The sequence below is a fragment of the Corvus moneduloides genome, chromosome 25 (assembly GCF_009650955.1).
Source record: "Corvus moneduloides isolate bCorMon1 chromosome 25, bCorMon1.pri, whole genome shotgun sequence".
NCBI lineage: Eukaryota > Metazoa > Chordata > Aves > Passeriformes > Corvidae > Corvus > Corvus moneduloides.
The window spans coordinates 1,823,724-1,837,252 of record NC_045500.1 but is presented as its reverse complement, the minus strand read 5'-3'; the positions used below and the strand labels follow the sequence as shown (position 1 = coordinate 1,837,252).

Genomic DNA, 13,529 nt, shown 5'->3' with positions numbered 1-13,529 from the left:
TATAAAATGCAAATGCACACACAGCACCAGAGCACGTGGACACTGTGGGGATGAAGACCACGGCTTAGTGCAAGCTTCAATAAGCCTCTCCAGCTCAGTGCAAATTAAAATCAAAAGTGTTTTATGGAGTCTTTCTGGGTGGAAATGCAAAATGCTCCTGCAGGAATGGTCTCCCACAGCACTCCAGTTATCCGAGCACAATGGGATTGGCTCCGCCATCTTATCTCCAAAAGATGGCCCAAAAGATGATTATGAATCACTTCCTTACAGCCTTTTTGAGTCAGAGTCAGGCGAAGGGGTTAAACCCCTTGGCTAAGTCTTCATTTGCAGCCGCTAATACCACAGCATATTATAGTTTAATCTGTCCTGATCCTGGTTTAATGCAAGATTCACCGAGGCTGGAGTAGAGAACGGAGAGGGGGGGAAATCATTTCATAATTTCAGTAGCCCCGCTGGAGCTTAGCCAAGGGATATGAAAGGCAAATTCCAGGCGGCAGGTTGAATTATTGGGACTTATGAACTGGTGGCACCGCAGCAGGTGCCTGCTGCCATTTCCAGAGCCGCTCCATCAATTAGGAGCAGAGGCATGGAATTACCCTAAGGATGGGGGTCTGGGGAGGGGAGAAGCAGATTGCAGCCCCTGAGCAATTTGTAGCCCCTTTTCTTTGCAGGGTTGCATTGACCAAGGGGGGATTAAGGCCGCTGCCAGCATCACCCCGTGCTCCTCAGTATGGGGACAGTGCTGCTATGGGCCCCCAGGAATGTTTTTGGGGCTGGCAAGGAGTAGGAGGGGGAGGCACATGGCTGAGGGGAGAATGGTTTGCTTTTCAGCTGAAAACGAAACGGAATAAAAAATTTAAAATTTAAGAGGGAATAAAAAGAAACGAAGTAGAATCCGATCCAATCGAATCCATCGATAAATAAAAATAAAATTAAATGAAACAAATTAAGAAAATAAACAAAAACACAAAAAAAAAACATTAAAAAACATTAAAAAAAGAAATAAAATATAACACAAGGGGAAATTAGGGGGCCGAGACCCCCAGGGATGGGTTAAGGGAGGGCACTGAGGGCACTCTCTGAGTGCAGTCTCAAGGACTGTTGGAATTTGGGGTTTTGCCATGAGATTTATGCTGGATTGTTGTGGAATTTGGGGGTTTTTTTTTCATTTTTGCATGAGAAAAAACGCATCCCAAACCACCTTTTTCTCCATTGCCAGCCTTTCTGTGGCCACACCACACAGAGGAAAGGACGGCCCACCATGGCAGGTGGAGGCTTTGCCATAAAAATTGGGAGCCCCTTTTTGCTATGAAATTTGCAGGGGGGGAATAGATGGATATCCAGAATGCACAGGGGAATCAGGAGGATTTTCCCCACTGTGGGTGTTGCGGAGGTGGAAAACCACCCCTGTGGCATGAAGGAGAGTTTTGGGGTAGAAAAATCTGCTTTTGCTGATTATGGTTTTGCAAAAAAAAACGTGTTTTGTTTAGTTGTTTTTTTTTTTTTTTTGCCAGGGAATCCTCCAAATGAAAGGGCTGAACCAGCACTGACATTTTCCTGCAGGAGAGAGGTCGTTTGCAGCCACTAATAAAAAGGATTCGACACGGGCTAATAAAGAGGAATGAATTCCTCTAATGGCCTAATTTCCCACCTTCAGCCGGGTTTGAGCCAGTGGCACAGCGGGCACATCACAACAGGAATTTTATTTTTTTCACCCCTTTTCCCCTAAAAAAAACCCCAAACAACCCAAAACAAAACAAAACAAAACGAAAAAAAAACCCACCACCAAAAAAAAGCCACACAAAAAGCCCCCCACCAAACTTAACGCAAAGAAATCCAGCCATTTCCCACTTGGAAAAATCCAATTTGTGGTGCTCGGGTGGTTTAAGCATCATTTCCCTTCAGGAGCATCATCTTTTCTGGTCCAAAATCCATTGGGAAGTCCCAGCCCCGCTGTTGCATAAAGTCACGAAAACACTTTAGCTGGGAGAAAATTGCAGACGAGAAGTGCCACTGCTGGACCAGTCCCTGCCAAGCTGCTCCCACACCAAGAAGGGTGGGGAAGGATTTCTTTTTTTCCCTTTTTTCTACTTTTTCTAACGGGTGATAAACCTCCTGCTAGGGCATAAAACCCGGCAGGGTGACTTGTCCATCGGTTTTTATATTTCCCATCACACTTTCCCAGCAATTTCCTTCCAGCTTGATCGACCGACGCTTACAGCCGATGCCTTCTGCCTTGGTGCAATTATTGAAAATTAACAAAATTCCATTGTTTGGGGTGGTGGAAAATGGACCTAGGAGAGCTAAGAAAATCCCTGTGTGCATTTGATACCTAATGACATATCCATCATCCATTTTAACCACTGGATAGGGGAATATTCAGCAAAAAAAGGGATAATTGTATGTAAATATATAACATATTACAAAACATATTGTAGTGTATACTCATTTTATATAAAAACGTATTTGTGGGGTTGTTTTGGCTACTACCCAAAAATAAGCATCCAGGTTTGGGCAGTAAGTGCACACATGGAACTAGACAACAAATTTTCCCCCACTTTTCTGGGGGGAATACCTCCCATAAGGTGTTTTTTGCATGTCTTTGACCTTCCAATCAAGGCTGTGAAAACTCCAAGGGTGAGGTTTGGTTTTTTTCCTCTATCCCACAAATGCTGCAGAACTCCTCACAGAAGGGCAAAAAAAAGGTGCTTTTGTCCTCAAATGGCTTCTTTTGCTTTGAGAAAATGATTTCCATCCTTGGGAGACCTGAAGCTAATAATCCTTTGTGTTTTCCTGGGAAAGGGTGAGTTCATTCCATACTTTCATCCACCTTTTCAGACCTTTCAGCCTTGTACTATTTGAATATTTGGAGTACAAATATTTTAATTCCTTCAAGTCTAAGCTGCAATTTTTTCATTCACAAGCCCCCACAGCCCTGGTCATTGATAGGAGGTTAATCCTTAACCTTAAACTTTAATCCTAAATATATTAGAATACTGTTACTCTTAGATCATTGCTACATGTTCTAATATTGTAAATGATCACATATCACCTGTATAATTACGTATTACTTATATAATTATACTGTTTACATCATTAGAATATTACTTACAGCAGTTACACAATAACATTACTGCATCTTTTACAGTATCATATATTATTACCCCCAAATTGACAAAAAAGGGATGGGAGGGGCCATCCATCCCTTGCCCATCACTGCCCACATTTTGCACAGATGCACGAACTGCACATTTCAGGTTAATGTGGGACTTTACTCCTTGTTCACCCCAAATCACACAGCTTTGCCCCTCAAAAAGGTCAATTTGGGGCAGTTCTTAGAGGATGAATATTTTGAAGGGGCAGACACACTGCAGAACAAAGTCCACGAAGGAGCTCCATCACCATGCGTTATAATCAATGGTTATTATTGCTAAAAAGGAGCTAATTGCTAATTCCCCCCTTCCTGTGTGTTAATTAATGCATTAGAAGAATAGCAGATTAATAATGCATAATAATAACGAATGTATCAACGAGCCGATCCAGTAACCAATGCATTAATTAATGCATCGCTGAATTGATGCAACAATCCTGCATTATAATAACGAAACCATTAATTAAAATGCATTAATGAATGCAATTATCTTGCATCACCTGTAGACAGCCCTCTTGTCGGCCTCCAGCTGCGCCTGGGGGTCGCCGCCCGCGGCCGGCACCGGCGTGTTGGCAGCCGCCGCTGGCGTGGTGAGATGCACAGGCTGGGCTTTGGTGGGCTGCTGGGCTGTGGCTGTCATCTGGGGAGGGCAGGGAATAAAGGAGAGAGGAAGAAAAGAATATCAGATCCAATAAAAATAGGGTTTGTTGCACTTTTCCACGCCTTCTGCATGGAGTTTTGGAAGTTCGGGACGCAGCGCTGTGTTGGGGCTCTGTGCAGGGTGGGTTTGGGGGAGGTAAAACATGCACAGGCATTTTATCTTTGCCTGGAAAGAGAAGGCTTAGGGTTTTACCACATTTTTCCCCACTTTTTCCACTTTTCACGAGGGGAAAATAGAGAAAAAAGTCCCCCCATCTTTATTGTGTGGGGTAATTTAGGAAGGGTTGTTTCACACGAGTCCCAGATTAAATCAGCTGCGACGCTTTGGTTTGCCAAGAGCTTTTTCAAAGCAGGTATTACTGTCTAGACACAGTCATTTTCAATTTTATCCCAAAATTAGATGTGCCTCTTCCAGCTCACCAAGCCCAGCAATGACTCATCTCAGAGCTGGGAGAAGACAGCCAAAAAAAATCACACTTTTTTTGGTGCCCGTGCCCAAATCACCCAGCTTTAGCCCCGGTGCTGTCGACACATCCCGGGAATGTGCTGTGCAATAAATCATCCTGCCACAAACATTGTGTTTCTTTTAAAAACAGCAGTGATTTTAGGTAAATATAAATCTTTAAGATGGGAGATGTGCCTGTGCCATTGCTCCTGAGAATGCCTGAGCGTCCTCCCAGCATCACCCCAAAAGTGCCACCCTCTGGAACAGGGTAAAAGCTGTTCAGGGGCAGTTTGCACTTAAAACCATCAATTCCATTAAAAAAACTCTGAATGATTTGCTGTCAGCCTTCAGACAGGTCCAACGTGGGCTCCGTGTTATCCTCACAAGATTCCGTTAAAAAAAAATTTCAGGGAGAATTCGAAACGCTTGGGGTTCAAATGCATCAGCAGCACCCCAAATCCAGCAGTTTTAGCCTAAAATCCCAGTGGAAAATTATTGCAGAGTGGTCAGTTTGCTTGCTTCGCTGTTGAAATTTGTCAAAAAATGAGTATTTGCCTATTTTTACTGGTAAATGTTCAGTTGTCCCTCAAGGCATAGAACAAAAGGAAGCTCTGGCTCTTTCTAAATATGATATATATAATTTATTTATTTGTCTAATATACTTATTTCTATGTCTATATATAATTATATATTATCTATATTTATATAATGTTTCCTCCTGTCTGTGTTTTGACATAAATACTATATATTATTTATTTGTCTGATACACTAATGTATTTATTTCTGTGTTTATATAGAAATGGGCTTATATGTAGTTTTTATTTATTTGTCTAACATGCCTCTAAATTTATTTGTTATTATTAATATAGAAAAATGTTCATATACACAAATTATCGTGTCATTAATTAATGTAAATGCATACATATGTATATTTATACACAAATATGTAAAACTTTGTAAACCCAAGCTGGACCAAAATCATGACACCTTTTGCTTTTAAAATGTTTGCCTTTAATATCTCCAGCCTGACCTTTTGCTGTCGCTTTTTTTCCACTTCTTTTTCTTTTCAATCTCCTTTATTGTTCATAACTCCAAAGTTGGGCTCCAGCACCTGCAAATTCACTTGGTGCTATTTCATTTCCAACTCACCCAACTCTCCCGACAGGTTCCATTTCTGTCCCTCCTCCCCTCCCTGGTGCTAAAGAAATGAGTGAAATTTGGGCTTCGCTTCCCCTTCTGATCCCAGCAGTTTGGATTTCTCTTCCTTCCCCCCTCATTTTCCATTTAAAACCCAGATGCCAACAGATCTCAGGATGCTCCAGCCATGCCACTGAATATCTCCTCATCCTCTTTCCCTTTTCCCCCTTTTTTGTCCCTATTATCTCCATGGAAAATTACATTTATGCAGGGAAAAATGGCTTTTTCCCCCAACATTTTCCCTTTTTTTTTATCCCCCCTCATCACACTTATTTACCAGGATTCCAAAGCCCTTTTTGCATCCTGCCAAGCTGACTACTTCCAGCCAAGTCTGCAACTAATTGAGCTATTACCCAAAAAAAAAAAAGCCTCCTCTGGGGCTGCTCCGAAGCCATTACCTCACCTTGGACTAAAGAAAAGAATAAAAAATAAGTAAAAATAATTCCAAGTCCATGGAAAAAGAGGTGAGAGGATGCTGGGATGGGGGGATTTGCAGCTGAATAGGGAGGAAGGAAAATACAGAGCCAAAAATGGCATTTGGGGGAGGAGGTGGGGATAAGAAAGGAGGGAAAAGGCAGCAGGTTCCTGGTAGTGGGAAAATGGGGAAAATAGGGGGAAATATTTGGGCATAAAACTTGTACACATTGATAAAAAATGCAAGTGGGTTTTGGTTTTTGGTTTTTTGTTTCCCCTGGAAAATGGCCAAAAATAGTTGCAGGAGGGGGGAAAAAAAAGGTGAACAAAAAAGGAAAATAAAAAGTACAAAAAGGTTACATTCAAAAAGCAGCAAAAAAGTGAAGAAAAAATTCTAATGATGACAATAATTATGGAAACTGTGAAAAATTCGTTAAAATATGCTTCAAATACGTTCAGAATGTGTTTACAAATACACTGGGAAATTTTTAAAATGTTACAAATATGTTCAAAGATGTACAAATTTAAAAATGTTTTATAAATACGTTTAAAATTTATTTAAAGCATAGAAAAATGTAAAAAATATGTTTGCAATTATGTAAGAAACCAAAATGCTTTCAAATGTAGAAAATACATTAAAAGATGCTAAAATGTTGAAAAAATTTTAAATTATGTTAAAAATGTCCTTTAAAATACATTTGAAGTGAAGAACACGGGGAAAAATGACAAAAGGCTTTAAAGATGAAAAAAAAAATTGTAAAAAAAGAAAGCAACAGTGAAATTTTAAAAGTAATACAAAAAATAGTAAAAAACCATTTCAAAATCCCTGACTTTTTGCAAAGCTCCTGGGTCGAGCAGATGTTTTTGAGGTGCTGTTTGCTCGATGCTGCCCGAGCTGTGTATGACATCGCTGGGTTTGGGTATTGCACATTTCTGGGGTTCAGAAATGTAATCCACAAACTACAAATTCTCAAATTATCAATTCCCAAATTACAAATTCCCACATTACAAATTTCTGGGGTTCAGGGATGACATTGCTGGGTTTGGATCTAACACATTGCTGGGGCTCAGGGATGTAATCCACAAACTACAAATTCACAAACTACAAATTCCCAAATTACAAATTCCCAATTTACAAATTCCCAATTACAAATTCCCAAATTACAAATTCCCACATTACAAATTCCCAAATTACAAATTTCTGAGGTTCGGGGATGACATTTGTGGGTTTGGATCTAACACATTGCTGGGGTTCAGAAATGTAATCCACAAACTACAAATTCTCAAGTTATCAATTCCCAAATTACAAATTCCCAATTACAAATTCCCAATTTACAAATTCCCAATTACAAATTCCCAATTACAAATTCCCACATTACAAATTCCCACATTACAAATTTCGGGGGTTCAGGGATGACATCTGGGGGTTTGGATCTAACACATTGCTGGGGTTCAGGGATGTAATTCACAAACTACAAATTCTCAAGTTATCAATTCCCAATTTACAAATTCCCAATTACAAATTCCCACATTACAAATTCCCACATTACAAATTTCGGGGGTTCAGGGATGATATCTGGGGGTTTGGATCTAACACATTGCTGGGGTTCAGGGATGATATTTCTGGGCTTTTCCCTTCTTTTGGAAGGTCTCTGCTGATATTGGTGGCTGCTCCTGGGCTCCAGGGGGGCTTCCCACAGGTTTCAATGCCATAATCCCCCTTCTTTAGATTTTATTTTGGCCAAAGACATCAAGTGCAGAGAGCAAATCCCCTAAATCATCATTTACCCCATTCTTTAGTGTTTTGCTGGGAAATTCCTCCACTGCCATCACACATGAGCCCAAAAACCTGCTGAGGACACCAGGAACTGGGGGGGGGTTTGTGGCTCCTACTGAAAAATCACAATCTCCACCCAAATTTTAACCTGTGACTTTTTCAAAACTGATTTTATAAATAAAAAGATAGAGCTACGTTAGTAAATTTTTATTTTTGTCCCTGTTACAACCACCTAGAAAGCACATTTTAGGGGGAGGAGGAGAGGAGGAAAGATACTTTTATCGCTTTCTGTGTTGCAAATTATAAAAAATCAACTTCTCCATTCAATCTTTAATTTTTTTTCAATATGTATTTATAGAGTAAGTTATTTATTTATTTACTTGTCTTTTTTGTCCCTATTGTAACCACCTGGGGGGAGGGGGAAGATGCTTCTTATCATTTTCCGGGGTGAAATTTATGAAAAATTAACATCTCCACCCAATTTTTTAGCAACACTTTTTCTTAAATGTTTTTAAAATAAGCAAATAAATAAATAAACAAATAATTCTCCCTTCCTCCCTATTTTTGGCCCTGTTGTGAGCACCTAAGGAGCATTTTTTGGTAGGGCAAAGCTGCTTTCACCACTTTTGGTGCTAAAAAATATCTATTTTTAAAACAACCTCTTTTTGCCAATGAAATGGCTGAAGACTCTTCCTCAGCTTTTTGCTTTAATTCATTACAGGAAACTGGTTTTTATGGAGACTAATTTTCAACAGGTAGAGTACTTAAGGAGTGCAGCCATGCTTGGTGTAAAAGATGCTCCACGTTACACTCCTGTAACAGATTCCAGTGATGAATGAAGCATTTTTTCCTTCCAAAAGGCAACTTTTCCCATAATTTTTGCTTTTTTTTGCATGTTTCTGACAGTGAGGCCGACAGCTTGCACAGCCTCTGCTGTAAAACCCGAATGCAAAGCTCCCCAAATCCCTTTTTTTAGCACTCTTCTCCCCAAAGTGGTTCCCTTGATGAGGAGGAGCTCATTGTATCTCTGATAATCAATAATATTTTCGCTTATCACCAGTCCCCTCCATTTCTTCCCCATCTTTGGGGAGAAGAAATTTGTGTAATTTGCTTTTCCAAACCCTAGAAATCCCAAATCTTCGGGTGAAAAGTTCACAGCAGTCACAGACGAGCTCAAAAAAAAAAATCAATTCTTGGCTGCAGCTTTCCCTCCAAACCCACTAAACAGAAAGAGAAATGCTTAAGCAACCCCCTTGATAAGGTAAAAAAGGCAGGATTTGGTCAGCAATGCTCCTGAGGGTCCCCAAAATTCAAAGTATTAGAAGAGGGGGCAGATAAGGGACAGGGGTGGGGAAGGTAGAGGGGATGTCTCCAAAGGATGCTACAGCAAATGTCGGCTATTTTAGAAGTCCCTTAAATTGCCCATTAGGACTAAAGCGTGGTGCAGCTCCCTGCTGCGGAAGCGAGAAAGGGAAAAAAAAATTTGGAAAAAAAAGCCCTACTCGAAGCAGAGCAGCGAAGCGAGTAAATGATGACACAGAAGTTGGAGGAGCCATAAAAGCCCCACCAAGGTGTCGTTTGTGAGAAGTGACCTTTTCCCACCAAAGGAAATGAGTAGAAAGGAGACACGGGCGGCTTCAAGGGGGGGGAAAAGTCAATTTATTTATTTTAGCTTGCGGAGGGCAGGCTTGGGGGTTTGGGGTTTTTTGTGGGGTTTTTTTTTTGGTGGTGAGGGGAGATTTTTCTGCTTTTGCAGATGAGAGATGCAGCAAATGGGGAAAAACGTGAAATCTTCCGTATGAACTGAAAAAAAAAAGCTGCTTTGAACATGGAGCTGGCTCAGTGCCAATACAGATCACCCCTGTTCAGTCATTGTAGCTGGAAGAGCGGAAACGTGATACAAATTTACCCCTAAAAAATCTTGGGATGGGCTTCAAGGTGCAGGACCACCTCCAAAATCCATCCTCAACTCCCAGGTCCAGCCCACTGGGGTGCTCCAGAAGAGTTTCTCTTGGACAAACTCCTCTTCTTATAATAACTTGACTCCATAACGATGCTTGGAAAAGTTATTTGACCACTTAGAGCACCACTGGAGATGAAATCTTTTTTCTCCCCTGCCACAAGTTATTAAAAAATGCCATTGAAATAAATCAAAGGCCATTCCTATGACTAAACCTGCCCTGGTTCAGTCAAATGTTTCATCTTTCCAGCTAATTAACCTGCTGGTTGCAATCATGCCACCATGTCAGCTCTCCAAGAAGACCCAAAGACCCCAAAATAAGACAAAAAGGGGAAAAAAACCATAGTTTTACCCAAAACCTTTCAGTCTTGGAGACTGACAGGAAGGGTTTTAATTTTGCCAGTCTCTGAGATGAACGCTCTGGGGTGAAATACTTTGTCATGGCCATTATTTAGAAAATCAAAGAAGTGAATGAAGGAGTTGGGGGTCCCGAGGGGTCTGGAGGACACTCACCTGTGGGGTGTCTTGGTAGGGAGGAGGAGGCACTGTCTGGGTGGCCATCATCGTCAAAGCTGGTGCCGGGGAGACATGGTGCATCCTGCTTGGGAGTCACATTGAGAACCTGCGGGCAGGAGAACGAAGCTGCTGGATTACAAGGGATCTCTCCCCCCAGAAAAATCCCACAGAAAGGGAAGAAAAAGAAAGGCAGAAAGGAGAGGTGACATTCCTCACACAAGCACTGAGCTCTACCCACACAGCCCCTGGAAGAAACTCAAGGTGATTTGATCACCCTTACCATGCTTTGATGATTTTTTGTGATTTGTGATTTTGGGTAAGAAATGCATCAGGGTGAAGAGAAGCAGCAGGCCACTGGCAGGGAGATCTTCACTGGACAGCAGCCAGGCAAAGGGAGAGCTCTTGGAGATGATGGCTGCCATCAGTGAGACTCATTATATTTTCTCCCTTGCGAACCCTGGTGCACCCAGGGCATTTTCTTTCCACCCCTCATGCCTAACCACGGTGCCTAAATGGGGATTTCCAACCCCCTTCCAGTTATTCCTCTTTTTTGGAAGCAGAAAGATGAATCATAAATGCAAAACTTGCCATTTCCTTCAATTATACACGAAACCCTCCCAAAACGATGTGTCTCTTTGCCTTTGGCCACCACACAGTCGCATCCTCAAGCACTGCACGCTCAGCTCAGAAGGGACATCGAGAATCCAGTGTGGGGATTCACCAATATCTTAAACTCCTGTGTTGTGCTGTCCAACCCAGCTGACTCCTGTGTTGAGGTCACTGATCCCACGGCGATTGAATGCTCAGAAATGTGGAAACTCTTGTTTGATTTGAACCAGGGAACAAACCTGGATTTTGCACACCCCATAAACCAAGGAGACAGCCCTCATGCCAGCCTCAACCTCTCTGGAAGTTGCTGCTTTCTGAAAATGCCGAGTTCTCTGGCAGGAAAACAAACTGATTTTTTTTGTATCTTCAGGTCCAAAGGAGATGGAGAAAAAAGAGGGGCACCAGGAAGGGACAAATCTGTAGTGGAGCACTTGGCTGGGAGAAGTCCCCAGCGATAGACCCAGTGGCAGATGTGACCCAAAAGCAATTCTTGGGCTGAAAATACCTCCTCTCCCACTATTTCACTGCAGCTCTGTGGTTGCTTCAGAAGAAAAGCCAATAATCTCGGCTAAATTCTTTTAAAAACTGTCCTGCCCTCTCTGTGGCTCAGAGCTCTGTTTTGAGCCAACTCATGAAGTCACCAGGAAATCTTCCTGGGCTCTCTAAAAGTGCATTTCTTCTTGCCATGCCTCCTTTTTGTAAGGGATGACATCTCTCCAAGAGACGTCCCTGTTGTGATGCCCATGGACGCACTGGCTTTCCCGCTGGCTTCTCATCCATGGCACCATCCCATGAAGAAATGCAGAAAGTTATGTAAAGTCCCCTGACATTGTGAGGGAATATAACCAAAAAACAGAGTCAGTAACCAAAAAGCAGAGTCACCATGGCTTTCACCAGGAAATGGTGACAGGCAAGAAGGTGCAAGGAAGAGGAATGGGGGCACTGATGAGCTCAGTCCAAACCGAGGCACATCTGGGAATCTTTGGGAAAAATGTACAGAGTCCTCCCTATGAGGTCCATGGTTATTTGGGGGAAGAGGTGCAATATCCTGATCTCCTCGAGGCTTCAGGCTTTTCCAGGCACTGAGTTCACAAATGCACCATATCCAAATGGAAAGCCAAGTGCTGCAGGCACGGGATGAGCATCAACAACTCTTCTTTATTTTGCATGAAAAAATGAGGTTATTCTTTCTTATACTTTGCACAAATATGGATAACCCATGAACTGAGTACTAAGAAACCACACCCAAAATCCTGTGCATTGTGAAGGTAGATCAGGGTTCTTGCATGACACAGACCTCTAGCAGCGAGGATATTGCATTTATGGGATTAAAATGATGCTTTTCATCTTTTTCCTCCCAACAGCAAAATAGCAGGAGGCAAAATTATCTGCTCCTGAGTGAACTCACAGCTTAAAATCTTTGATGTCCAATGTCAAAACTCAGCTTGCAGCTGCAGGCACACAAATATCCGTGTCCTCGGGGGGTAACACCAAGGGAAAAACCTCCCCACCAGAAACTGTTGCAGCTGGGGAAAAGCAGAATTTAGCACTGTGACAGTCTGGACATCTGGGAAGCTAAAAAAAAAAGACACTTGCTATTTTGGTAAAAATACCCTGCTTGGCATCTATTGTTCCTGCCAGGAGCAATCCTACAACCAGCACGTGGCAATTTACTGTGGGGTGTGAGCCTTTTGGGTGAGTCTATTCCCAGAAGGTGGCAGCCCAGAGCCCCATTTAATTGCTGAAAAATATCTAAGCTGCTCAAATCGAGCCGTTCATTGAGGTTTATGGGTGTTGATTTGGAGAACAGGACTCACAGCCAAATGTGGGGGGGAAAAAAAAAAAGAGGATAAAAGTGGGAGACAGCTGTTGCCAATAGCAGTGTATTTATCTTGGGGGAAACAAATGCACTCAGGCACCGTAAATATCCAGGAAAGTGTCTGGTGCCCACAGGAAAAGCTGGACAGGTGTTTCACATGGGAGCCCCCAGCCATGAATCTCAGGATAACAGTGCAAAGCTGTCAGCCCCATGGATTTATGGGCAGCCAACACAGGCAAGGGTTGAAAGCTGCTATTATGTGCATTAACCCTTTCTTATTTTTTGTATTTTTTATTTTATACATTAATCCCCTCTCTTTTCTTTCTTTCCCCCACTCCTGAAATGAATTTGTCTGCGTGAGCTCTTGACTATGAGCATCCAGATATGGGAAGGAGCAGAGCATCACCAAACCCCTGCCAACTCCTTCCAGCCCACCTCAAGGTAATGTTCAAATCTTGGGTGAGGAGTGAGTTCTGAGGATCTGGAGATCAAGGAGGGCAGGAATTGCAGCCAACTCCTGCGGGATTTGCATAGAAGAAAGAAATGGTGAGCAATAAAACCCATAAAGGCTCTTTCATTTCCGGAAGCAGCAGCACTTCACATTTTGGCAGCGACTTGAGATCAAAGTATCCTAAATTTCCTTATGAAATAAAATTATTTCAGCTATCACTGAAATGTTGCCATTACGTTGGAAATGTATTTCCCAAAGAGCTTGTGCCTATCTAAAAGACTCTCAGATTTATAGGCTGGGGTTTTTACCAGCAATATATTACATCCTTTTTCAAGCAAAAATAATTAAAGACTAAGTTGAAAAGTTGGGGGTTTTTTTCCATGTGGTCACTGATGCCTTAAAACACTTAAAAAACCAAAGTATTGTCAGTCACCCACCATATCCAGGTCATATCCAGGTGCATATGACCTCCTTGATTAATAAAACAGCCATAAGCCCATATTAGAATGGTTAGGGCTAGTTAGAATTAG

General features: G+C 42.0%; 1 protein-coding gene across 6 annotated transcripts in view; it reads right to left on the bottom strand.

Moving 5' to 3' along the window:
- The window catches only part of PKNOX2 (PBX/knotted 1 homeobox 2), an 86,493-nt gene that overhangs the window by 18,683 nt on the left and 54,281 nt on the right, over positions 1–13,529 (bottom strand). For all 6 annotated transcript variants that reach the window (XM_032133730.1, XM_032133726.1, XM_032133728.1 and 3 more), the window contains 2 exons: positions 10,118–10,226; positions 3,652–3,791 (listed from right to left, as the gene is read on the bottom strand). In XM_032133730.1, coding sequence (XP_031989621.1) covers positions 3,652–3,791; positions 10,118–10,201 — 224 coding nt within the window. In that variant the 5' untranslated portion in view covers positions 10,202–10,226. The remainder of the gene's footprint in view (positions 1–3,651; positions 3,792–10,117; positions 10,227–13,529) is intronic.